At 42.3% G+C, this 23,905-nt stretch overlaps 1 protein-coding gene across 1 annotated transcript; it reads left to right on the forward strand.

The window, feature by feature from the left end:
- The first annotated feature begins 1,198 nt into the window (after nt 1-1,198).
- Nucleotides 1,199-22,955, forward strand: LOC149287181 (kinesin-1 heavy chain-like). The gene is made up of 25 exons (XM_089493141.1): nt 1,199-1,324; nt 11,272-11,359; nt 12,213-12,286; nt 12,365-12,469; nt 12,762-12,810; nt 13,535-13,590; nt 13,670-13,757; nt 13,928-14,052; nt 14,943-15,047; nt 15,248-15,393; nt 15,729-15,877; nt 16,380-16,561; nt 17,009-17,077; nt 17,267-17,473; nt 17,858-18,001; nt 18,279-18,467; nt 18,883-19,000; nt 19,620-19,681; nt 20,250-20,359; nt 20,608-20,709; nt 21,825-21,885; nt 21,969-22,040; nt 22,123-22,227; nt 22,341-22,557; nt 22,822-22,955. Exons 1-25 carry the CDS (start codon nt 1,199-1,201, stop codon nt 22,953-22,955), a joined length of 2,883 nt encoding a protein of 960 aa, XP_089349267.1.
- Nucleotides 22,956-23,905: the final 950 nt, after the last annotated feature.

Consider the following 23,905-nt stretch of genomic DNA (forward strand, 5'->3'; position numbering starts at 1 on the left):
ATTGCAAACTATAGGTGACCTCTAAACAGAAGATACTGAAAGCATCCCTCTCGTTAAGCAACCTTTGACCTCAGCGGGAACCTGTGTGTGTGTTTGCAGAGATGTGGTTTAAGCTGCCTGTATTCGCTATGCATTATAAAGGGCAGTCCCTGACAAATTTCTCTGCAAGAAGGTCTGAGCTCCCGGGCCCTGCATAATGCATAGTTTAATGGGTGACTCGATCATTACACAGGGGCTATCCTCGGTCGCTTCATCATAATTTAAAGCGGGGTTTGTGACTAAAGAACAGTTGGCCGGCGGGTTGCAGTTTCCGCGCTTTCATTAGAGCCCTGCATAATGTATAATTCAATGGATGAGAACTCTCATTGGGTTAACTATACATGATACAGGGCCAGCTAAGCACTAAGCACCTGTGGCAGAAGCTTTCTAGGGTTGTCTCACTAACTTACCTTTCGAACCCTCTCTTCTTAGTGAATAAACACAAATGACCTTTATAGGAACCATTATACATCAGATGGCGATGTCATACTTAATGAAGCCACCTGGATTAAAGCAGGGAGTTCGGCTTTGAATATGCAAGTAAGATAAGCACCACAGAAGACGTTGAGATCTTATTAAACCTGGAGTCAGTTCTAAAACGCGTGGCCCTAAGATTTCACTAATTCAGCCTGAAAATTATGTAGAAAGCACATGAAAGTTTGCAGTTCAGGAATTATTTAGTTTTATACCAAATAGAAGGCTGATGACGCGAGGAAATTTTTGATGAATATGGAAATCTGACGTCAGCGGGAAGTTGCTGCATGAAACCAGGAGACAGAGTGCCCCAGGACGCCCAGCACCGAGCGTCTCCCGCCTGCGTCACCGCGAACCCATTCCCTCCTCAATCCGCATGCGCAGCAGGAGCAGGGCGATGCGCTGTGTGGGCGAGGTGACGTCACCATCCAGGAGTGGCGGGGGAGGAGTCAAGTGATGTCACCGCCGGCCACCGCCATGGCTGCCATATTGGATGGGAAGTGAATCTCATCCCTCCGCCCACTGAGCTCGGCGGCTCCCTGACTCGGGGGGTGGGTTTGGGAAGTGGCGGATTTTAGTCTGTGCACCGTCTCCATCACGTCAGCCGGTCGCCGCCGCCTATTGTGTTCATTTTTGTTTGGTTAAGCTGCCCCGGGACTGAGGCGGAGGTTAGTGAACGGACAAGATGGCCGACCCGGCGGAGTGTAGCATCAAAGTGATGTGCCGCTTCAGGCCGCTCAACGACTCCGAGGTGGTCCGTGGGGACAAGTACGTGGCCAAGTTCCAAGGGGAAGACACGGTGGTTATTGGGGTGAGTGCTGGGAGTGTCCGGGTGACCTGTACATGGCGGCTATAGTTCTTAATAGCACAGACCTGTGTGCCCGGCGAGCCCGGGGGGGACTGTCACGGAATGACATTACCCATGGGCCGGCTGGGTAGGATACTGACTCTAGGGGTATACGGGGCTGGGGATACAATGTATGGGACGAAACTGCCCCACCCCTGGCCAGAGGAATCTAATTTACCGGGATATGACTGCCTGAGCTGGGGAGGCTTCGCCGCCTCATTGCCGGACTAGAGTCCCCTCACAGACAGTAACACTTGGTGTTTGAGCAGCAGTCCCGCCCATAGCTGCGCGTTTAGTTCCTGGGGACGCTGCATATTGTGGCCCCTGTCAACGTCTGGCTGGGAGCCACAGACAGTAGCCGGGATTGCCATTAGCTTCATACATAACTGTGTACAATGTGCTGCTCGTACCTCTGGCACCGATAGGGTTAAGCAGGCATTGAGTGGGTCATTTAACCCTTTTCTAGGTACAGAGGTGTTACCCCTGTGACGTGATATACACTAGAGACACGCGTGCTGTCAGCGTCCCATGAAACACGGGTTATGTGTCATCGGTGATATTACCTTTCATCCCAGTCTGGTGCAGAGTTCATTAAGAGCGTAAGCTTCTGGGGGCATTTACCTGCACCCTAACAGTCCACCTGCCCGTCATACCGGTACCTGACATGGTTATGCTTTGGATCGGTAACCGGTTCTGTTGGATTTCCTTGTTTCCTGTTGCGTTTATTTGGAGATGGGGCTGCTCGTCTTAACAAAGCGCTTCTTAATAGGCCAGAGTTCAGAATTCACAAATTATAATAAAGGCGAGTCGGACGAATGCCGTTAAGTCACCAGTCGCATCATGACATGGTTTTTCTAAAGCATTTAATGATGTCATACACCCCCATCCAGCCATGGTTTGTTCATATACTTCTTTTGGGCTGTTCTCTACTGCATCAGCGTCTCTGTGTTCTTCCCCTGCCTTCTTCATTTCGGTACACCATTATTATTATTATTATTATTATTGCTGTTGTTTCTTCTATTATTGCTATTATTATTCCTATTAATTTCTATACAGGCCAACATTTTCCGCAGCACAGTGTGTTTTTTCCTGGAAGTAAATGGAGACGATACGGCGGTGTTGTGTGTTTAGCGTAGGCTCGGTGTGTATACACGGCCCAAAATGTGTTTTGTGACTTTTCTCAGATTATAGAGGTGAAAGGGACAAGCGTTTTGCTTTTTTTGGTACAGGTTTTAGAGTTAATTTGCTTGCGTGTAAATCATGGTAGATGATTGTTGGAGCCCTTTTTATACAATAGTAGACAAGTACAAAGAAAATCTAGGTTATTTGTAACCCGAAACAATTCTTGACGTAGCCCAGCTTATAAGAGGATAAAGATCAAGGGCTACCTTTTTATATTTCTATACAAAAAGGATGAACTCAATTACATGTGAAGCAGAGACCCCCGAGGACCCAGAAGCTTTTGTTTATGCATATCTTTATCTGTTGGTCCAAGAAAATAATTGCCTTTAACTTAAGGCTCTTGCTTTAATACCGGAAAGAAAAAAGTGGTGTGATTAGTAGACACTTTGAATGGATAGGTTTCCGAATCTTGGCCGGTTTGGGGTATCTGTTCCCTGTGCGTTAAACGGACCGTTACCTGATTTAAGGTGTCTGCAGAATCCGGTTTTACTACTTAGAAATCGTAAGGGTTTTAGCTACAGGTACAGTGAATTATTAGTTAGCGAGACGTTCGGGTTGCCTTCCGGACGTCTCTTTCTGGGCAGCGTAGGATGGGGTCCTGGGTCAGGGTGCGATATTCTGGCCCCGATACGCAGGGCTTTCCGGGCGGGAAGATGAGCGATCGTGCTCCATGCGCGGATTAAAGGGTACCACGAAGTATCCCCGTCTTACCCATTGGAAGGAAGAGCAAAAAGCTTTGTATTTACATAAAAACAAATTCCTACGTCTCGTGGTTTGTGTCGCAGTAAAATGATTGACGCGCTGTATTTCCCTGCTTAGTCTTACAAAGTTTTGAAGCTTTATTTGTTTTGTTGTTTTTTTGAGATTTTCAAACTTTCCATATTTTTGGCTGAGAGGTTTGCGCTCGCACTGACAAGGTGACTCTGAATTTTAAAAAGCCACAAATCGACTGCCGCTCTCAGTTGATTTCCCCGGCCTTCCAGATAAGTGCTGAACACATCCGTCGTACCTCTGTACGTTATCTTCTTTAACGTGTGAATTGGCAGAGGAGCTATGACCTCATTGTTATTGTTTGAGGCTGTGAATAGGCCGTGCCACCTGCGGGATTGTGATGTTGCTTACGCCTTTTCTGTCTGATCGCTGGGCGTGCTGGCTTCTGTTAGTCATCTCTGGCGACTCGCTAGTGCCGGTGGAGGGACGCTTCATATTGTTACCCTCTCGTTTTATTTTGAAGGCCCTTATAATGTAAGTTGGTGCCTACGTAGCATAACTTGGCAAATGAAAGTAGCGATGTCTTGTTTAATGAGAAATAGTACATTTAGAATTATTAGGAGTAAGATCCTTGTTACTAGCGCAGGTACCAAGTCATGAGCAACATTACAACCAAGCCTACACTCAAGCCATCGCAAGCTCTTTAATGCATGTGATTTACTATCTTACTAAAAAAAAAAAAGGTATATTGATGTTAGCACACAGTTTCATCCTAAAAAGTAAAGATATTCAACAAAAACTAACTACAGCACAAGCATATAACACAAAATTAATGAAATGTTGGGATAAAGTCTATCTGGGATCTCTCTGTAGAAATTCTACGTGTGTATATATAATATATATATATATATATATATATATATATATATATATGTATATAAATATGTATCCGTCTCCTAGAATCCTCACACTCCTCCAAATAGGCCGCACACCCTCCGCAAATGTCTTATTTTGTTATTTATATAGGGCCAACAATTTACGCAGCACTTAACACAATATATATATTCAAGGGGTATGATGACGAGACTTGACAGACTAAGACAAGCCGATACATTAGGTGGAGAGGGCCCGGCTCAACGCCTGTCCCAGCGGCTGTACACACACACACCCCACACACACACCCCACACACACACACCCCACACACACACACCCCACACACACACACCCCACACACACACACTTAATAACGCGCTCCCTTACATCGTTATGGCCGGACTTTCCTGCCAGAGGCTGCGTTAGCGGAGAGTACGCTGCGGCATTTAAGAAAATGGATATTAAAGTACTTGGCACTTTAACGTGTATTCATCTTTGGTGAGCTCTTGCTGAATTGGCTGACTTCAGCCACTGCGGAAACGATGAAGAGTCCTGTCTTGATCAAATACTTAGTGCCTTTTATTGGAAAGGTACAGTTGTTGTAATGCTTCTGCACCTGCCAGCCCTGACGCAGTCTTTTTAATAACAGCCTGGTGTATTATATTTACGTATTAATGTCCATAAAACATGGCTTATTTTTCAGACTCCGGTGTGCGAGCTAGCCCCCTAAAAAAGGGAGAAGCTGCAGCTTCCAACCCCCCCCATGTCCCAGCTTTTCACGCCACTGAACGGCCAATCTGTGGCAGGTTAATTGGCGGGCACCACCCGGGATGTTTGCCGAGCCAGCACTGAAGGCGAGGACATGTAATGCCAAACACCTCTCGAGCACGAAACGCGGCATATAGAGGCGAACTGCAGAATTCCCACATGCATTTGGAGGGGGGGGCACATGAATTTAAAGGGACGTCTCGCTTATCTGATGCTTTAAAGTGCATGTGATTGCCGGGGGCGCCCTTTTAAGCATTAATGCAAGTGTATTTAAAACGGTGTGGTTGCTGGACTGTAGTAATTCTTATTTGGAGTTGTATGAACATCCTACTTATTCATCGCTTAAGTGGCGTACAGGAAGGTCGTATTACTTTGATCGCGTTCTCTACGCCTGCATCTTAATAATTTTCTGTGCCAGTCTGTCCGCTCCCTCCGACCGGCTCCTGACTCTTACGCGAGCCGCTGGACTTTCTATTGACATTTGGGGTGAGATCAGCTCTCCGGTTTTGCATTTGATGGCTGCTGGAAGCACGCGTGTCGGAGGCAGTCGGGCAGGCCTCGTACTTCTTGATTATGGCGTTTCTCTTCAGGAAAGGGCGTGACAGTGAATTCAGGCTGCCGGCTCCTGACTAAGCAAGTTTGGATGTGACTTGAATGACATCAGGGCTGTGCTTTGGCATTTATGTGATTTTTTTTTTTTTTTTGTTTGTAATGAAATCTTTCAGTGTGACTTGTTTGCTACGTTAGTCTTTGTGCTCATTTTTTTTGTATTCCTTATTGGATCGAGGACGTAATGTTACGCCCTTGCAAAAAAGCCAAAATATTCTTCTCCTCATGTCACGGATTGTGGCTAATTGCAGCTATCGGGGGGCATGACTGCCCAAAGAGCCTGGCAAACCAGCAGCAGCCAATGGAAGCATTTCCTTGCATGTGGCTGCTCAAGGAGCCAATCGCATGCATGTTGCTAGGTGCAGTCTCACCAACACAGCGGCGATGGGCTTATAATTGAGTATGAAATGGATACATAACCCCAAGGGTTGTGACTTCTGTGTAACAGCGCTGTACTTCAGCAATAGCCTTTTCATGAAGCATGGTCAGTGACTCTTGTTTCATAAACATGGATGCGAACTTTTTTTGGGGGGGGGGGGGCATGAGTCCCCAATTTTCTGCATTAAACCAAGCTGCAGACCTCAAGGTGCTAACACTGCATGTTAAACATGGAAAATAAATTTGTTAGGTGCAAAATTACCGTACGCGCGGTGGGCATTTGGCAGAAAAGCAAATGACGGTCTGTTTGTGAAAATTATTTTATTAACGAACATGAGCATTTTCACTGAAATTATGTCTGAACAATTATTAAATGTGACCAGTTTTAAAACACTGGTAATATAACTTAAAACGACCCTAATGTGGCAAAGGAGCACAATGGGCATGGCTAGTGGCCTGCTGCCGAATGCATGCTGACAATTTGTCAAACGTTGGCTCATGCTCGGTACTCTTTAGTGGCTTCGGCAGCGTATGCGTTCCATCAGAGATGCCAGTATGCCACCAAACACCTGGCGGCCATCCTCTTCAAATGTATGTAAGTATATTTATATTAAACAGGATAGGTGCTAGTTTGCTGGCTTCTCTGATGGAACCCATGCATTACCGCTGCTATTCTCATACTTCATGTTGAACATTGTATGTATACTCCTCGCTGTGCTATGAACCTACAAGTTGTACGCAGGTATTCTTTGGCGTCGATGAAGTCTGTGAACTGACCCCGCATAACATCGTCAACGCGGGCTACAAAATTAACTGGGCGGTCGGCAGCATGGCTGCGTGTCACTGACATGCCCATTATGGCACAGACGCCGTAGGTTCGCCATGGCTCGTCTAGGAATACGTTTCTGTTTTAATGCTTTCTGCCTTTTTTTTTTTTTATTATTATTTTTTTTTATAACCTTTAAATACACCAAGCCTTTAAAGAGTTAAAGTTGGTCTTTAATAATTTATGACCTTGGAACCTTCCAGGCAGCCAGTGTTAATTGAGGCCGTGTTGGACTTCATTAAATGCCACCGTTCAGAGAGAGCAAGATATTGGCTGGTATACCTCGTCTTCATCTGGAGATATTGTACATCAGATACGTTTGTGCAGAAACAAATTCATAGCCGACTCTTCCCATTATGACAGAAATGTGATGCGTTTGTTGTGGGTTTTTTTATTATTATTTCTTTATTAAATGCGTGATCATTAAGATTTGGGTGGTGTTTGGTAAAACCCCAGCACATGGGTAACTCGATTTTGTATTCGTGATGATTGATGCTCTTCGTGGAAATGTAGTTTGCTTCAACAGTCTGTATGTAAATAAGTGGTGGAAGTGGAACCGAGCTGCCTCTTAAAAAAAATAAAAAAATACAGATTCTGGGAACACAAGTCTTACCCAAAAAAGTGCTGTTTCACCTATGTTGAGCCGTCTGATGCCTAAACCATCCCCAGAAATAATTATTTCAGTAGTTTTGCCTTGTTAGTAATATTTTGTGGAAATGCTTAGTTGTCTTGTGGCAAAAAAAGCTTGTTTCTATGGAAACAACCTATTGGTACCTCCTTAATAGCAGAGAATTGGTTTTATTTTAATCGCATAAAACAGCAACTAATTTAATTTATTTGCGTAGCATAAAGGAATGCAATTAATATTTTGTCGAAGTGGAATGGCGACTTTAACAATCCTATGTGCCAAACAAATATTTTTTACAGATTGCGATATTATCTGTTTTTGAAACATGCCTTGCGTGTATCCCGTAGATTCAGCGACTTTCTATTCCCTCAATCTATTTAGCTGTCTCTCTCGTTAAAGGGACAGTTTAATGTCCCCGACGCCCCTGCTGTAGAAGAATGCATACTCAAGTACTCTGAGTAACCCTCACCCTCTGTGAGTACTTTAATATACATTCTTCCAAAATAGGGAAACATAATGCTAATCTGGCATAGAATTTGCAGCCATGCTACAAGATCTTTCCCCCTTCAAAGATGGGCCGCGCTCCGTTAAAGTGCGTACGATGGCTGTGGGTCCCGTGAGGTTTCAGTCATTCTGTGATTGTTTCCGCCAACCTTTTATAATGGAGGATGTTTCTGAGATACTGCGTGTCAAGCAGAGTTATTTGTGACCGGATCAGATGTTTAGAAGTTTTAGGGAGCTGTAATGCGGATGTTCTGTATCAGACCAGAGCTTTGTTAATGCGTAAAGCGTTCTGTGTACTGGTGTTGAACTTCGGACATTTTTGGCCCCCAGGCACCCGTTTCTGGGCTCTAATACAGAGATTGCATTATATTTCTGCTTAAACCTCCAAGGTTCAGAAGAATGCTCGACGTACCTACGCTGTTCTGTTTCTTGTATGAAAGTCTGTGGGGATTGACCCGTTTGTCTTCCTTATTTTGGCTTTTGTGTAATTTGGTGTTAAATGGGTAACTGTACAGTGCAGCACACGGGGTGTCTGACCAGCGGAGTCAGGGGTTGGATCTTGGCATAACTGAGTATTCCAGTTGATGGTTTTCTCGAGTACAGGAGCATGTTTATATAGAGCTTTACGGTTAGCCGTATGATAAAGGGTAGGTAGTCATAGATGTTACAATCAGGGTACAGTAAGCATAGGTCCATGTGTCACAGAGCTTGCAATCTATGGGAGTGTACACTCTGAAGGAGACATTTTAGCTTCCTCCGGATTTCACTCTACCCAAAGAAACAAAGTAATGACCCCGGCCCGCTCAAGCAGATGCCGTTGGCACGAACCGTTCCATGGGCTCCATCCCGCACCCGGCTGCGAGCGGTGAATGTGTTGTCAGGGTGCTGCTTTCAGGCTTGCTGTCCAACCTTGGCACAAGCATCGTTGTAGTTGGGACCTAAACAGGCAAGGTTAGCTTGGGGACTCTTACCCCCTCTCTTACCCCTTGGCCTTATCTGATTTACCCGAAGCTTTGAGTGTCTTTCATGTGTTCTCCATATAGCTGTAATGAATATCGTGGAATCGGAGTTATTTCTGCCAATGCTGGATCATTTTGCTGTGGCTTTTATACGTTTTCTATGCATTTTTTCCTTTTTGGTAAAGGTTGGATGCACTTTTGGCGCATGTTGTGTATCGGGCTGCCTTGTGGCCTGAGAGAGTCCAAACCTTCCCTGCATCTTAAGTCTTCTCTGGGTGGAAGATGCGGGGCTCTTAGTGGTCATGGTAAAGAAGAGATATTATATATTTTTTTTTTATTAATATGAAACTACATGTTCTGCTCGTCCACTACATGAACTGGAGTTTTATTTTTTTATCGGAAGTAGTTACCAAGCAATTTGTCTGTTTTTCTTGTTTATCTCCATATGGCCATAAAAGCTGATTATGCGTACGGACCGCAGCTGTTTAATTCTTGTTACGCTGTAATGTGCCGCGTTGGTGAAAGATCTCCTCCAGTAGCTCCGTGAGTCTTTGGGAAGAATGTTCTTGCCGGACACGTGTCGCGCCTTAACGTTACCCCGCAAACAATTGTGTAATTACCGTATTGGCTCGGATATAGGCCGCCCCCGTATATAGGCCGCACCCTAAAAGTTTGGTGCTTTTTTAAAGAACATTTTTTTCTTTAAAAAAGCACCAAAAAAACATTCTGCCACTCTGTCTCCCCCCCCCCGAGATATGCTGCCACTCTGTCCCGTCCCCCCCCCCCCGAGATATGCTGCCACTGCCCCCCACCCCCCGACTTACCAGAGGAGACTCCCGGGTGTCTTGCGGGGCCGGCGGGGGACATCTACGCAATACGCGTACACAACTTCCGGTGCCGGCACTCAGCGGGTGTGCCAGCACCGGAAGTTGTATACGCGTATTGCGTAGATGTCCCCCGCCGGCCCCGCAAGACACCCGGGAGTCTGCTCTGGTAAGTCTTGGGGGCAGAGGTAAAACGCATCGTGCGGACGGTCACCGGCTGCGGCGATGCGGGTAAACAACCCCCGCAACCGGTGACCGTCCGCACGATGCGCTTAGACAACCTGCCGTGCCGCCCCCACCCACCCCCCTCGTGGAAAGTGCTGGCAGGGGAGGCTGTCTAAGCGTATCGGGGAGTAGGATGCAGGTCCCCTGCAGCGCTGCGGGGGATCTGTATCCTAACCCCGCTGCCTGCCCGGGACTACATGTCTCGGGCGCTAGACCCCGAATATAGGGGGCACCCCCACTTTAAAGACTTAAAGTGGGGGGGGTGCGGCCTATATTCGAGCCAATACGGTATCTTCCCATTTGTCCGGTCTGAAAAACCAGACCTGCGTCTTCCTTGGCTTTTTTAGGGCTGGCAGCGCTCTTAATAATACTCTGCAGAACGCGTGTATGATGTCATTCTCAACGCGAGTTGTCATCTACATCATTGTCTCGTCTGAGGATTTGGCTTAATTGCTTCGTGCAGCGATCACGCATTTATTTTTCACTCGGTATGTGCCAGGTTCGCACACATAGCTTCGCAGGGTGGGTCGTGTCTCCGATGACTGGGGAGTTTAAATTTACATTCTGTTTCCATCGTATGTATTCCATCGAAAAGCATCGCGCTAATCCCGCACTTGTGTCTGCTGCTTGATTTCAATGTTTCTGTCCCTCAGAGAACAAATTTATATATTCAGAAATCTGTATTTTTAGCTAACTATTCTTGGGCTGTTGTGCTCGTTGTGATGAGTTAATTATAAATTGTAAATATTGTAACTTTTTGTTCTGAAATCCTAAGGCTTGGTGAGATAAAGTTAGAGACATTTAATGCACAGATTCTAGAACTGTCTTTATAGAAATATTCTGAATTTATGCTTTCAATTGAAAATTTTAAGGTTTTTTTTTTTTTTTTAGTGATATCACCATAGCAACCAAATTATGTTGATTGGGCCGTTGCCTAGGAGAAAAGGCCAATAACTTCTTTTTTCAAATGATGGCAACTTTTTGTATTGAGTTTAATTCAAACCCTCGATATAGCAGATTGAGTGAATTGTAAACTTTTGAGTTACGGGGACTTTAGGAAGCGATGTCCACCTGCCAGCAGTCACCGTTGCTGGGAAGCTGGGTTATGTTTTTAGATTGTTCTCCCTGTTCTTTTTTTTGGAATAATGATTTATAGCCGTGGCTGCTAGTAGGTCCTCTCGCAGTAATTATTAGAAGAAATGTACCTGTCTATTAGATAATGCTGGATCTGCCACCGGCTGCTGCTGTAGTAGAAGCGCTCAGTATCTCCGTCTGCGCTTGCAGTTCGGAACCTGCCTGGCTTTCTGCTCATCAAGTGATTTATCCCGTGTTACGTTGCGGTCGCCGTTTCGGAGAGGGATATGCAGAACCGTTTTCATTGAACATCTTTATGTGTAAATAACATTCTTTCTTTTTCTTTCAGTCCAAGCCATATGCCTTTGACAGAGTGTTTCAGTCTAATGCGTCTCAAGAACAAGTTTACAATGCATGTGCAAAAGCAATCGTCAAAGGTAATGTGTGTGTAGATAGATATATATGTGTGTTTGTATACACTTTTGTTTGTGAAAACCACTGTATATAGATAATGTATTGGTCCTAAACACATTAAAAGGCTATTACATGACAAGTAAGCATGCTGACTGTTTACACTAAATTAAGGATGAATTCTCCTTTAAAATAGTTGTTCTGTTATCGATTAAGTGACTTGTGAATCACGCGTATGATCGGTCCAGGCATTGATGACTCCTTCGGGAAGTCACAAGCCCTGCGCTCTGTCTTTGTCTGGCCGGTTGCTGTATTGCTGGAGTCTTTACATTGTGGTCAGTTTCTATTCACAATAACCTGTAAAAAATTTGGAGGCCCTTTTTGTATCTGTCTCAATTTTTCATACTTGGGTTCACATCCAATTAATATTCACTTAAATTGCCTAAAATAAGACCACACAACTTTTAAGTACCAAAAACGTGGTATTTAAAAGGAGAATAAGGATTGTGAGTGCTTTAAATAGGCTTGCCCCTTCCCCTAATTGGAGTGTGGAGTGTGGAGTGTGGAGTGTGGAGTGTGGAGTGTGGAGTGTGGAGTGTGGAGTGTGGAGTGTGGAGTGTGGAGTGTGGAGTGTGGAGTGTGGAGTGTGGAGTGTGGAGTGTGGAGTGTGGAGTGTGGAGTGTGGAGTGTGGAGTGTGGAGTGTGGAGTGTGGAGTGTGGAGTGTGGAGTGTGGAGTGTGGAGTGTGGAGTGTGGAGTGTGGAGTGTGTCCACATATCCCAGGATCTGGATAGCTGTTTAGGATCCTCGTCTGTTAAAACCAGTTGAGGTAATAGGAGGATTATTGGTTCAATTAACTTTTGACTTTGTTTTTTCATAGATGTGCTTGAGGGCTATAATGGTACAATATTTGCATACGGGCAGACCTCATCTGGAAAGACCCATACAATGGAGGTAACGTTTATTTTAGTTTTGTTTGTTTTTCTTGTTATGTTGTAGAGCCAATAAACAAACCTTTTCCTTTCCATCCAGGGGAAACTCCATGATCCAGACGGGATGGGAATTATTCCCAGAATAGTACAAGATATATTTAATTATATTTACTCTATGGATGAAAATTTGGAATTCCATATAAAGGTAATTATACAGTTTAAGATTATAACTTTACATATGCGTGCCAACGTACTTTATTATTGATATCCCTGTAAACCATATCTTAGCACAACGCTATGTTTTCCCCAAAATACAATTAAACCTTGGAAAAAAAAATGTTTTAAGGGCTGCTTGTAGAACATATTGCATTCCTCATGGTCATAGCTACCCGGACCTCTCGTTAAATCGGATAAAATAATCTGGAAGAAACAAAATTAAAATCTTGTAGTGGTCTAAATGAAAACGTGCGATCCTCATGCAATTTTATTTTGCTTAGGTGTCGTACTTTGAAATATATTTGGACAAGATAAGGGACCTGCTAGATGGTAAGTTTAATGTTTTAAGGAACCTTTGTGCTTGTCTTAAATCTTAAACGAATGTGGATATGTATTTCACCTTCGTCCATTTATATTTATTTCCCCGGTTTTGCTACTCGTTGCGTTTATTTTATCTCGGCGCGCGTTTGTGTGTGTGTGTGTGTGTGTGTGTATATATTATAATATATATTATATGTGTGTGTTAAGAAATAGCTCTCCTTAAAAGCAAGTATTTCGCCATTCAGAGATACACATTAAACAAAAAACCATACACTGCATTAGAGCCTCAAATTCTATAAAGTCTGCTTCTCCATTCTCTCAATGTCAACTGACAGAACATCCATCTTTTTTCTTTGTTTCCTTGAAGGGACTTAATGTATAAATATATCCATCATTCTATGCAAACAATCTAATGTTTGGAAATACACGTTTTTAAAAAGCCCTGTCTACATCCACTCGTTTGTAAGAAACGCTGATAGAATCGCGATGCGGACTGAGTTGGCCCTCTTTTGTAACGTACATTTCGAGTTGGATTTCTTGAAATGCAGAAATGAAAATCGCTCTGGAAGTAAATGTCTTTGAGCAACAGACTTCACTTTCCTATTTCGTTTATGTGCTCTGAAAACGTCAAACATGCTTCCCCATCAAGGCTTCGCTGCCATAAAACGCTGCGTGTCTAACGTGTCGCTGATGGATTCAGACAAGTGTTCCTCTCTGCTTTGATTTCTTACAGTGTCAAAAACCAACCTGTCTGTTCACGAAGACAAAAACAGAGTTCCTTATGTAAAGGTGGGTGTTTGATTCATTGGTTTGTGTTATTGTAAGCTGGTGGCCTCCATAACTTCCTAGTTCTCTCTTCCTCTATTAGGGTTGCACGGAGCGCTTTGTATGTAGTCCTGAAGAAGTTATGGATACAATAGATGAAGGGAAATCCAACAGGCATGTAGCTGTAACAAGTAAGTCCTCTACCTGTCTTTCTCTTTAACGAGTGCGTTGGCGCACAAAGCGTCTTATGGGCGCACATTGATTTGATAATCCTATCGTCTTTCTGTAAGTTGGTTTTAGATTCATATGTGTCTCTTATGTGGCTACGTCGTAACTTTTTTTTTTTTTTTTTCTCCCTCAGATATGAATGAACATAGCTCCAGAAGTCACAGCATTTTCCTAATTAATGTAAAACAAGAAAACACTCAAACCGAGCAGAAACTGAGTGGCAAACTTTACCTGGTTGACTTGGCAGGTAGTGAAAAGGTTAGTTAAATCTCAAGCTGCTAAATGTTATTTTTTATTTTGACTAGATGAGGGAACAAAAGACAAATGTTAGAGCATGTTCAGAGGTTTAGATGCAATACAGTACAGTTTTAATTTACCCAGAGGGTGGTAGAGAAGTGGAACAGCCTCCCATCAGGAGTGGTAGAAGCCTATACAGTGAGGGGATTTAAGCATGCATGGGATAGACATATGACTCCTGAATCTGACAGGACCAAGGGCTGAGTCTTTAAATCAGGAATATTGGGCAAACTAGACTGGCTGGTTCTTATTGGCTTTCAACATAAACATAAACCTGCAAGCTCCAAGGAAAATACCCGTTCGGCATAGTGATACAACAAGCATGTTTCTGAAGTTAAAGCCAGCCATCTTTGCTGGCCCTAGGCCTATCCCTGGTCAGCCCTTCCTGCTCCTACATACATGTGCACGGTGGGCACATCTCCCTTGTAGCGGATCCATTAAACAGGATTGCATTTGGGAACCCGATTGCCCATTAAGACAATGTCCCCTTGGTTTTGTGGCAGAGGGGTTACCATCCTAGTTGGCCCAAGCCATAATACGCTGCTAACTTATATGTTTAGTTCAAAATATGCCCCTTAACCCCATCAGTAATACATTGTTCATCCAATAAGGTCTTGTAACAACGATGACGCCAAAAGTTCACCTGCAGCTACAAGCCCTGCGATGGCAGGCGGTTTCTTTTATAATTTGTATCACATACAGCCATGATCCTTTAAGTCTTGTATGGCTTAAATTCTGCGAGTTGACACAAGCGATGCAACCTAGATATAGCTATATATTTTAGATTTTCAACGCCAAGACTAACATCTCATTTCTTTTTGGAACTAGTTTGACTTTTTTTTATTTATTAGGTTAGCAAAACTGGAGCTGAAGGAGCTGTACTAGATGAAGCGAAAAACATCAACAAGTCTTTGTCGTCCCTTGGAAATGTTATATCTGCGTTGGCAGAAGGAAGTGTAAGTTGTCGATTTTGTGAAGCCGTGGCTATCTGTTTTGAGATTGGTTTAACTACAAAGAATTTCAATTGTGCCTCATATTTATAGCTCTGTCCTGTGTGAAAAGGTTGTCATTTTGTTTACGGCAGAGCACCCTCCCAGCTAGAAGTGTATCCCTTTTTGTAATACTTCCATCAGAAATCTAATGTTTCTTTCTCTAGGTTTATATCCCCTATCGTGACAGTAAAATGACCAGAATCCTTCAGGACTCATTGGGAGGAAACTGTAGAACCACTATTGTGATTTGCTGCTCGCCGTCGTCTTATAACGAAGCTGAATCCAAATCTACACTTCTTTTTGGGCAGAGGTTTGTTTTCTATAAATCTGGGGTTTTCTGTCTTGTAAATATAAGCGTTAGAGTCAGGGTAGGTAAAATGTGCTTCAATAACTTGGGCTGATGCTTTTCAAACGCTGATCCATGCGCTGATCTGATCAAATGAGTTTACAGCGTAGAAGAAGGGGGAGTGATTTTTTTATTTTTTATTTTTTTTTACGCAAACATAAAACAGAAAACATATTAATTTGGATAAGAAGTGTTTCTTTGTTTAATGGTCGCTCACCCATCGTCGTGACAAAGCCGTTGTCCTGTGCCCTGAAATCAAACGGCAAACAATTTCATCCATGAATCTGTTTGTTTCTTAGAGCAAAGACCATTAAGAACACAGTGTGTGTTAACGTGGAGCTGACCGCTGAGCAGTGGAAGAAGAAATATGAAAAAGAGAAGGAGAAAACAAAGTCCCTGCGTAATACCGTACAGTGGCTTGAAAATGAACTTAACAGGTGGCGCAAAGGTGAGTACAATATGGGAGGGCGGCTTTAAACTTTTATAACCATCACTGATATAACGGAACCTGAGTTAAGTGCTTAAAGTCTCATATGATGAGTAGTATTTACTGAAATCATGGTTGTTATACGGCGGGTGAGCTGCCTGTCGGGGTCTGTAAGCGAAGGAGGGATTTCAGGTGTTCATTGTCAAGATGTTGCAAGTAGGAAAAGAATAAAAAAAAAAAAAATACATATAACTATATTAAGAGCCAAAAGATAGAACTCAAACATTTCTTCTATGGCTACCCCAGGGGTGTATAGCTCCATTCCCCGAGGGCTGTAATTCTGTTTACTCGCCTGAAAAGAAGTAATAAAATGCACTTTTAGTCGAGATGCCTGTGCTCGGGCTGGCACTTTCCCGGTTAGTTTGCTGTCCACTCGCACGCTAACACGTGAGTTCTGATCGTTGCTACATATTGGCTTATTTGATACATATATCGTCTCATAAATGTGTTATACGTTTTAAAGGAGAGTCTGTACCTGTTGAAGAACAGTTTGATAAGGAAAAGGCCAACTTGGATGCGTTGGTGGTAGAAACTGTTGTTGCGAATGACAAACCAGCTGTTACTCTTGCAACCAATTTCACGGATGCCGAGAGAAGGAAATGTGAGGAAGAAGTGACTAAACTCTACAAACAGCTGGATGACAAAGTAAGTTCGAGGTGCTTTTGTTACTCTGGATACTGTAATAGCCTAGAAATCTGGCAGTTCCTAGAACCGTATATATATATATATATATATATATATATATATATATATATATATATATATATATATATATATATATATATATATATATATATTTTTTTTATTTTTTTTTTTCATCAAATTTAATCTTGTCTGTTTTTATACCGATCTGCTCTATTTATAATGTGTATTTTGAGTTCACACCAAATGTGCTGCCAGACCGAAAAATGGACTTCTTTCCTTGGACTTCTCCGCAATCTTTAGCCTTTAACTGTTCTGTCTGAAAGTGAAAACAACTTAAGTTTCACAGACTGACCATCTGTTGTCACGCTTGTGAGCACACCATAGAAAATATAATCGCTGAGACAATATTACATATTTTGCAAACTCTTCATCTTCAATGTTTTTTAGGACGAAGAAATTAATCAGCAGAGTCAGCTTGTAGAAAAACTAAAACAGCAGATGTTGGATCAGGAAGAGGTAAGTGGTTTGCCACCTTTTGGTTTGTGTTTTTTCTTCTTCAATCCTGGTAATGCTAAGGGCATGGATCTGTAAGTGACTGATTTTAATACTCAACATCACAAGTCGTATAGCCGACATGGAGTACATTACAAATGCATACAAAAAAATCTACATACATACCTTCATCTGGATCTTTTGTAACATCAGCTTCTAGCATCCACAAGGAGGGACCAAGATAACATGCAGGCGGAATTAAACCGACTCCAGGCCGAGAACGATGCCTCCAAGGAGGAGGTGAAGGAAGTGCTGCAGGCCCTGGAGGAGCTTGCGGTCAACTATGATCAGAAGTCACAGGAGGTAGAAGACAAGGCGAAAGAGTACGAAATCCTGAGCGAAGAGCTTAATCAAAAATCGGTAAGGCATTCGAGCGCTGGAACGGGTATTGTTTTCATTGTGGCTGTTGATCTCTCCCACAGCTAGTTTGTGAGTTTGATTTAAAAAAAAATAAAAAATAAACTTGCGAAATTCAGTCCCCCCCGAGTTCCTCTGCAGTTCACTGTGTATTCTCGCTCTCCATCAGTGTGGATTAAAGTTGACACAGCTGTCCAGTGTTCCTACAAGTTATTTTGTATTGTACTGAAAAAAGAAGCCTGGATAGTATTAACATTTCCGTGAATTGACCGTACGCACTTGCTTGCCTTTGTTTTTTCTTTCCAGTTGAGATGGAGGAATGATTGATTTGTAGTGCTCATTCAATGCTTCTCAACTGGCCTTTTTTTTTTTTTTCTCCATACATAGACAATTTTGTCAAGTATAGACTCTGAGCTCCAGAAACTGAAAGAAATGACCAACCACCAAAAGAAAAGGGCCACCGAGATGATGACCTCTCTGCTGAAAGATTTGGCTGAGATAGGAATTGCCGTAGGAAACAATGATGTTAAGGTAACTCTTAAGACTTTCGGTTTCCTTCTGTTGTTTTATGTATAAATTGATATTTATCCTTGTTCCTTTTGTCTGATTATTTTAATGCTCCTGATTAGAACACACATCTGCTGTTAGGGCATTTTGCAGAGGAAAACATTTCCTGAACAATGTATTGGACATAATGCAGCTCGTCTTAACCGCTTGACAGAGCCTGCGGCCGGCCATGTGTTTTCCCTTTATGAAACTTTGGATAGATAAGAGTAATGTTTGATAAATGTTTTTGTATTCCCATCAGCAACCTGAAGTTAGCGGCATGATTGATGAGGAGTTCACGGTCGCTCGGCTGTACATCAGCAAAATGAAGTCCGAAGTGAAGACAATGGTGAAGCGCTGCAAGCAGCTGGAGAGCACGCAGTCCGAGAGCAACAAGAAAATGGAGGAGAATGATAAAGAGCTGGCTGCGTGTCAGCTTCTCATTTCCCAGGTAAATGTCTCCGTGTGGCTTTGAGGCATGGCTTTCATTTAAACATTGAGGACGGTTTGGAAATATATTGCAGGTGCAAAATTCTCTAAAATCATAGCACGTAATGCAGATAAATGAAGATCATCATGCGCAGCTTAAAGTGCATCCCTGACATATGAATATTTGTTAGGGGGTTTACCCCCAAAAATGAGAAACCACCAAAAGGGATAAAAACCCCTTAATTCTGCATTATATGTGGCTTCATGCAAGTTATCAACACCTGTCAGAAGAATTAATCAAAGGAAACCCAGTAGTAGTATAGCGTATGTCTCGATAAGTCTTGTTTGATTTTCTAGTTAACCCTTTTAGATTATGAGTATAATTATTGCTGCAATAAAAATATTAATATATACCAAATGTTATGTTTTTGTAAAAGCATGAAGCAAAGATCAAGTCTCTGACAGAATACGTCCAGAATGTGGAGCAGAAGAAGAGACAACTGGAGGAGTCTGTGGATTCTCTGAATGAAGAGCTCGTGAAGCTTCGGGCGCAGGGTGGGACATCACTGCTACGTTTTAAAGCTCCGTTCAAAAGACTTCGGGTTTTCTAGTATATCCGGTCTGATTAGTTTTTGGTGCCTTCTACAGAATATTCTCTAAGCAGGGAGAGTCTCATACAGCGGATGAGCATGTTTCGTACTGAGTGATGTAACTTACATAAGTTCTGGAAACATTTGTATTCCTGTTAGCTCTCTTGGAGTCAAAGTTAAAACTGAGCACTAAATGTGCTAAACTTTGGGGTGCAATTCATTGATTAGATGATATAGCTTAAATTCCAGGCAGCCGCACCCCAAAATGAATGTCATGTCTGACTTGGGGAACAGGGTGGGGGTGACGTACGTTTCTGCCCCTGGCGATATCGGCATTTTTCTTAAATTCTTGTTTACCGGAGTAATTCTTGGTGTACAGTATATATTGTGAGCAAGTGGTTACATTGGTCTGGGATGTTTCCATCATGTAATTTTTATATTGATTTAAACAATTTTATTTAAATTCTAATCCACGTTGTCTCAGTAGTGATAGGAAGCGATTCCAGTGAGAAGTTGATGTTACAACAGTGCCGTTACATTTTGTGGAGGATGATTTATCTAATTTATTTCCTTTTTCTTAATAGAACAAGTCCACGAAATGGAAAAAGAACATTTGAATAAAGTACAGACGGCGAATGAAGTTAAGGTATGTCCGGCTATTTGACAGCCTGTTGCAAACAATCTTTTTTAATGCTGCTAATTGTGTTTTTCTCCTATTTCTTATTAGTATGGCTGTTCTGTTTTTTTTGCTTGATCGCTATCCTGCACATCTTATCCAGTTGCTCATTCACACTACATCGTTCATCAACATGTTTGCATGTACTAGCTTATACATACATACATACATACATACATACATAATTTGCTGGTTTATTCCGTAAAGTGGGAGAATCTGCAGGAGAGGTGCAGTTTCATCTCGCTGACTTCACTTATCATTAAGGGCCATCTCTGTTGAGCTTTGGGTGGCCCTGTATTAAGCATATTTAAATCAGAGAGACTTCTTAAAAGTACCCACTTTCATGGAAATTAGCCCGAAATTACCTTTTATGCTATGTAATGAATTCAAGAATTGAAACAACAACTCTCCTGCGAGCTCTCTCCAACTCCAGCTTTCGTGAGAATAAATACCTTTGCCGTGGTACAAAGATCTGAAAGCGAATAGAGACCAGTTTAAGGAATTAAAATCTGATTTTTTTTTTTTTCTTGTTTTGCAGCATGCTGTGGAGCAGCAGATTCAGAGCCATCGGGAGACCCATCAGAAACAGTTGAGCGGTCTCAGGGATGAGATTGACAAGAAAGAGAAAGTTATTACAGAGCTACAAGAGTAAGTTCGTAATTGCCACAAAATGTCTTGTTGTATCTCTGCCCACTATTCGTGTGTTGCGAGTTTGGTAAAGATTTTAGTTTTGAGTAGAAACCACTGTTTATTCCCGCTGCGCTGCAATGCTTTATAGGACTGAATGCTACAACCATCTGATACGTCAAGATTAGCTGATGTCTTTTCAGTCTAGCTTGGTGTAATATATTACTGAATAGATAATCTATAAAAGTAATCTTTTAACTCATTTACAGCCAAAATCAGAAGATGATGCTTGAGCAGGAAAGACTGCGAGTGGAGCACGAAAAGTTAAAGTCCGCTGACCAGGAGAAAAGCAAAAAGTTGCACGATCTCACGTAAGTCACAGACTACCACCTGATTGCACGTGTAGATCTTACAAAGTTCTGTGGAACCTTCTTCACTTGCTTTCTCTGTAAATACCATTGATATTCTAGTGGAGCTTTGGTTATCTGTCTTTTGTTATGCTGCTTGACAGATACACATTGACTTAATTTCTACTATTTTGATAGGAATATTTACTGTTGGTGGAATATTTAGGAAACCTACAGCAGCTACACTTTCTTTAGGCTAGGTTTCCACTTGGTTTTTTATTGTAAAAACGCCCATAATAAAGCCAATTCAGCCACACGGCGTTTTATTAGGGAAAAAACGCTGCGGCCAGATGTTAGCTGTTCAATAGGAAATCGCACAATGCCATATCCACTTGGCGTTTTTCTGTTTGGCGTTTTTTTCAGTCCTCTTTGGCGTTTCTCAGCTTTTTTGCGCTCTGTGGCAGTTTTTCTAAATCGCAGCATGTTCACACTCTGGTGTTTTTTGCAAGGAAATCTTGGCGTTTTTCTCCAATAGAAGTCTATGGGAGAGAAAAAACGCCATGAAAAAGCCATGTGGGTTTATTGCCTTGGCGTTTTTTATGGTGTTTTTTCCACAGTTACAATGCAGAGGATGGACCCAGTATCTGTGTGTCCTACGAGAAATAGGCGGGAAACAGTTTCACACAAACCATTTGGAACAAACATGCCATTACAAACAAACATACGCGACACATCAACTGGATCCTGCGTGCCAAAAGCAACAGCAAACAATTTGCACCATCATTTGGGGCCAATCTTCCTAGAGGAGCAGACATTCGGAATAAAGCAGGCCTTACAAACCACAGAAAAGAGACAGAAGGGTCCGCCGGGGCGTAGAACTCTACCAAGTAAATGACATCAGGAGGCAGATACTTGCCATTTATCCTAATCCCTTTTAGCTGGGTGAAAATTCTAATGTGTAAATTTCCACAGAAAGGCTAAAACGCCAGAAAAAAACTCCAGAAAAAATGCCAAAATGCAGTGGCAGTTTTCTTGGCGTTTTTTCCTGGCGTTTTTCATCAAGAAAATAAAGCAGGACAAAAACCCAAGTGGAAACCTAGCCTTACACTGACTTATTTTTTGCTTTAATAATTTTGCAGTGTTATGCAAGACAGAAGGGAGCAAGCAAGACAAGATCTCAAGGGGCTCGAAGAGACGGTGGTGAGCAAAAAAGCAAAATGGTGCTACTGGAAAACCAATGATGTGCTATAACTTCAGTAACGTAAATCTAAATCTCTCTATAGGCGAAAGAGCTCCAGACGTTGCACAACCTTAGGAAACTTTTTGTTCAAGATTTGACTACCCGAGTTAAGAAGGTAGTTAACTTTTTTTTTTTTACAATTCTAAGCATCCTGGTAACCTTTTATTGTTACTGAAAGCGTATTTGGCTTTTTTTAGAGTGCTGAAATGGACTCGGATGACACTGGCGGCAGCGCTGCACAGAAACAGAAAATTTCCTTTCTTGAGAACAACCTTGAACAACTCACCAAGGTCCACAAACAGGTAATGCACAGAGCTGTTTAGTTTAAGTTGGTAGTTGTCTCGATGTCCCCCTGTTGACAAAAACTTCCTCCCGTTCCAGTATAGAGATGTAACGTATATATTCTATACTGTAGTTGGTACGTGATAATGCAGATTTGCGGTGTGAGCTTCCAAAGCTGGAGAAACGGCTTAGAGCTACAGCTGAGAGAGTTAAAGCCTTGGAGTCTGCGCTGAAGGAAGCCAAAGAAAATGCATCTCGTGACCGCAAGAGGTACCAACAAGAGGTGGACCGCATAAAAGAGGCTGTTAGATCCAAGAACATGGCGAGAAGAGGACATTCTGCACAGATTGGTAAATCAGTGCTACAATTTATCTTTGTCTCCTATAATATAATTGTCTAAAAAGGGCTAGATTCTTCAACCAGCTTCTGTTGCTACAGATGAAACCAGTGCCTAAAGTGTTCCTTAAGAACCATCGCTTTAGGGCATATTTCAGGGTAATAAAAAATGCTGTTTACTTGTGAATTGGGTATAAAAATGTTTATTGTGCATCGGTGTTTTTACACATTGATTAGTTACCTTACACTGAAAAAACATGCCTTGCGTTTGTTCACAGCTAAGCCTATCCGTCCTGGGCAGCACCCGGCTGCATCTCCCACTCACCCAAATGCAAATCGGATGGGAAATGCTTTCCCCCAGAGTCAGCCGGTCTCTATCCGAGGAGGTGCTAATAAACAAGACAAAGTGTAAGTGTTCTTACAGAAAAGAGTGATGTGCTGTTTCTTTATATACTTTGTATATCGGTTCCCTCCCCGAGAACCAACCGTACATTGTCAATACATTATAATAGGAAAACATCTTTTACAATGGACTGAGCCCTACTCCTCCGATGCCAATTTTATGTATTATAGTGCACCATTCAATGAATTCCCACCAGGTCCTCCCAAGTACGTGGCCAGTCCGAATTTTATGAATCTCAGAAATAGAATAGATTAATACCTACATCCTGTCCTGTTAATATTCCTTGAGCCCTAGGTCAGGAACAACTAGCCTTAGCAGTGCTTTTCTGATGATGCTCTAGAGTGAAACATGCATAAGCAGCATTTTTTATCAGTAGCAGCATTTACATTCATTTCACTAAATCCGTTACGAGATGACATTCTCATACAATTATGTGAGCTGATCATTACGCCAAATGAGCCAAATGCCCAGGGCCGGCCCTTTCTTCCGCATAGTCAAATCTGCAAGAAACAATGCTGATCTCAAGCTGTACGCAGGATATTGTTTAAATTAAAAGTCCTAGGAAGCTTTCATTATTTTTCCTTTTTTGTTTCTTTTTAAACATTTTTTGTCAAATTAAGTTTGATTTTAACACTGCTTTTATTCCATTTCAGCTGTTGAAGGATCATTGCAAGCGATGGAAATCCATGCAGTGGTGTTTGTCAAAGAGAATTCTCTTATATTTTGGGATTATAGAATTGTTTTTCAAATTGTAATTTATAACTGGCCTGTACAGCTCTTCCCTCCTACCAAACTTTTTAATTTTGGGCAAATTCACATAGGTTTGCAAAGTAACTAGAGTGCAATTTTTTTTTCTTCTTTTTTTTGTCTTTGCGTTGAACGTGTATTTTAAAGTGTAGATCCAGCTCCTGCACAGTTTGCACAGTTATCATCCGGTTAGTCTCCATGTCTTAAACTTA

Source organism: Sceloporus occidentalis, unplaced genomic scaffold, assembly GCF_023333645.1.
Source record: "Sceloporus occidentalis isolate IW3139 unplaced genomic scaffold, rSceOcc1.0.p SCAF_63, whole genome shotgun sequence".
Taxonomy (NCBI): Eukaryota; Metazoa; Chordata; class Lepidosauria; order Squamata; family Phrynosomatidae; genus Sceloporus; species Sceloporus occidentalis.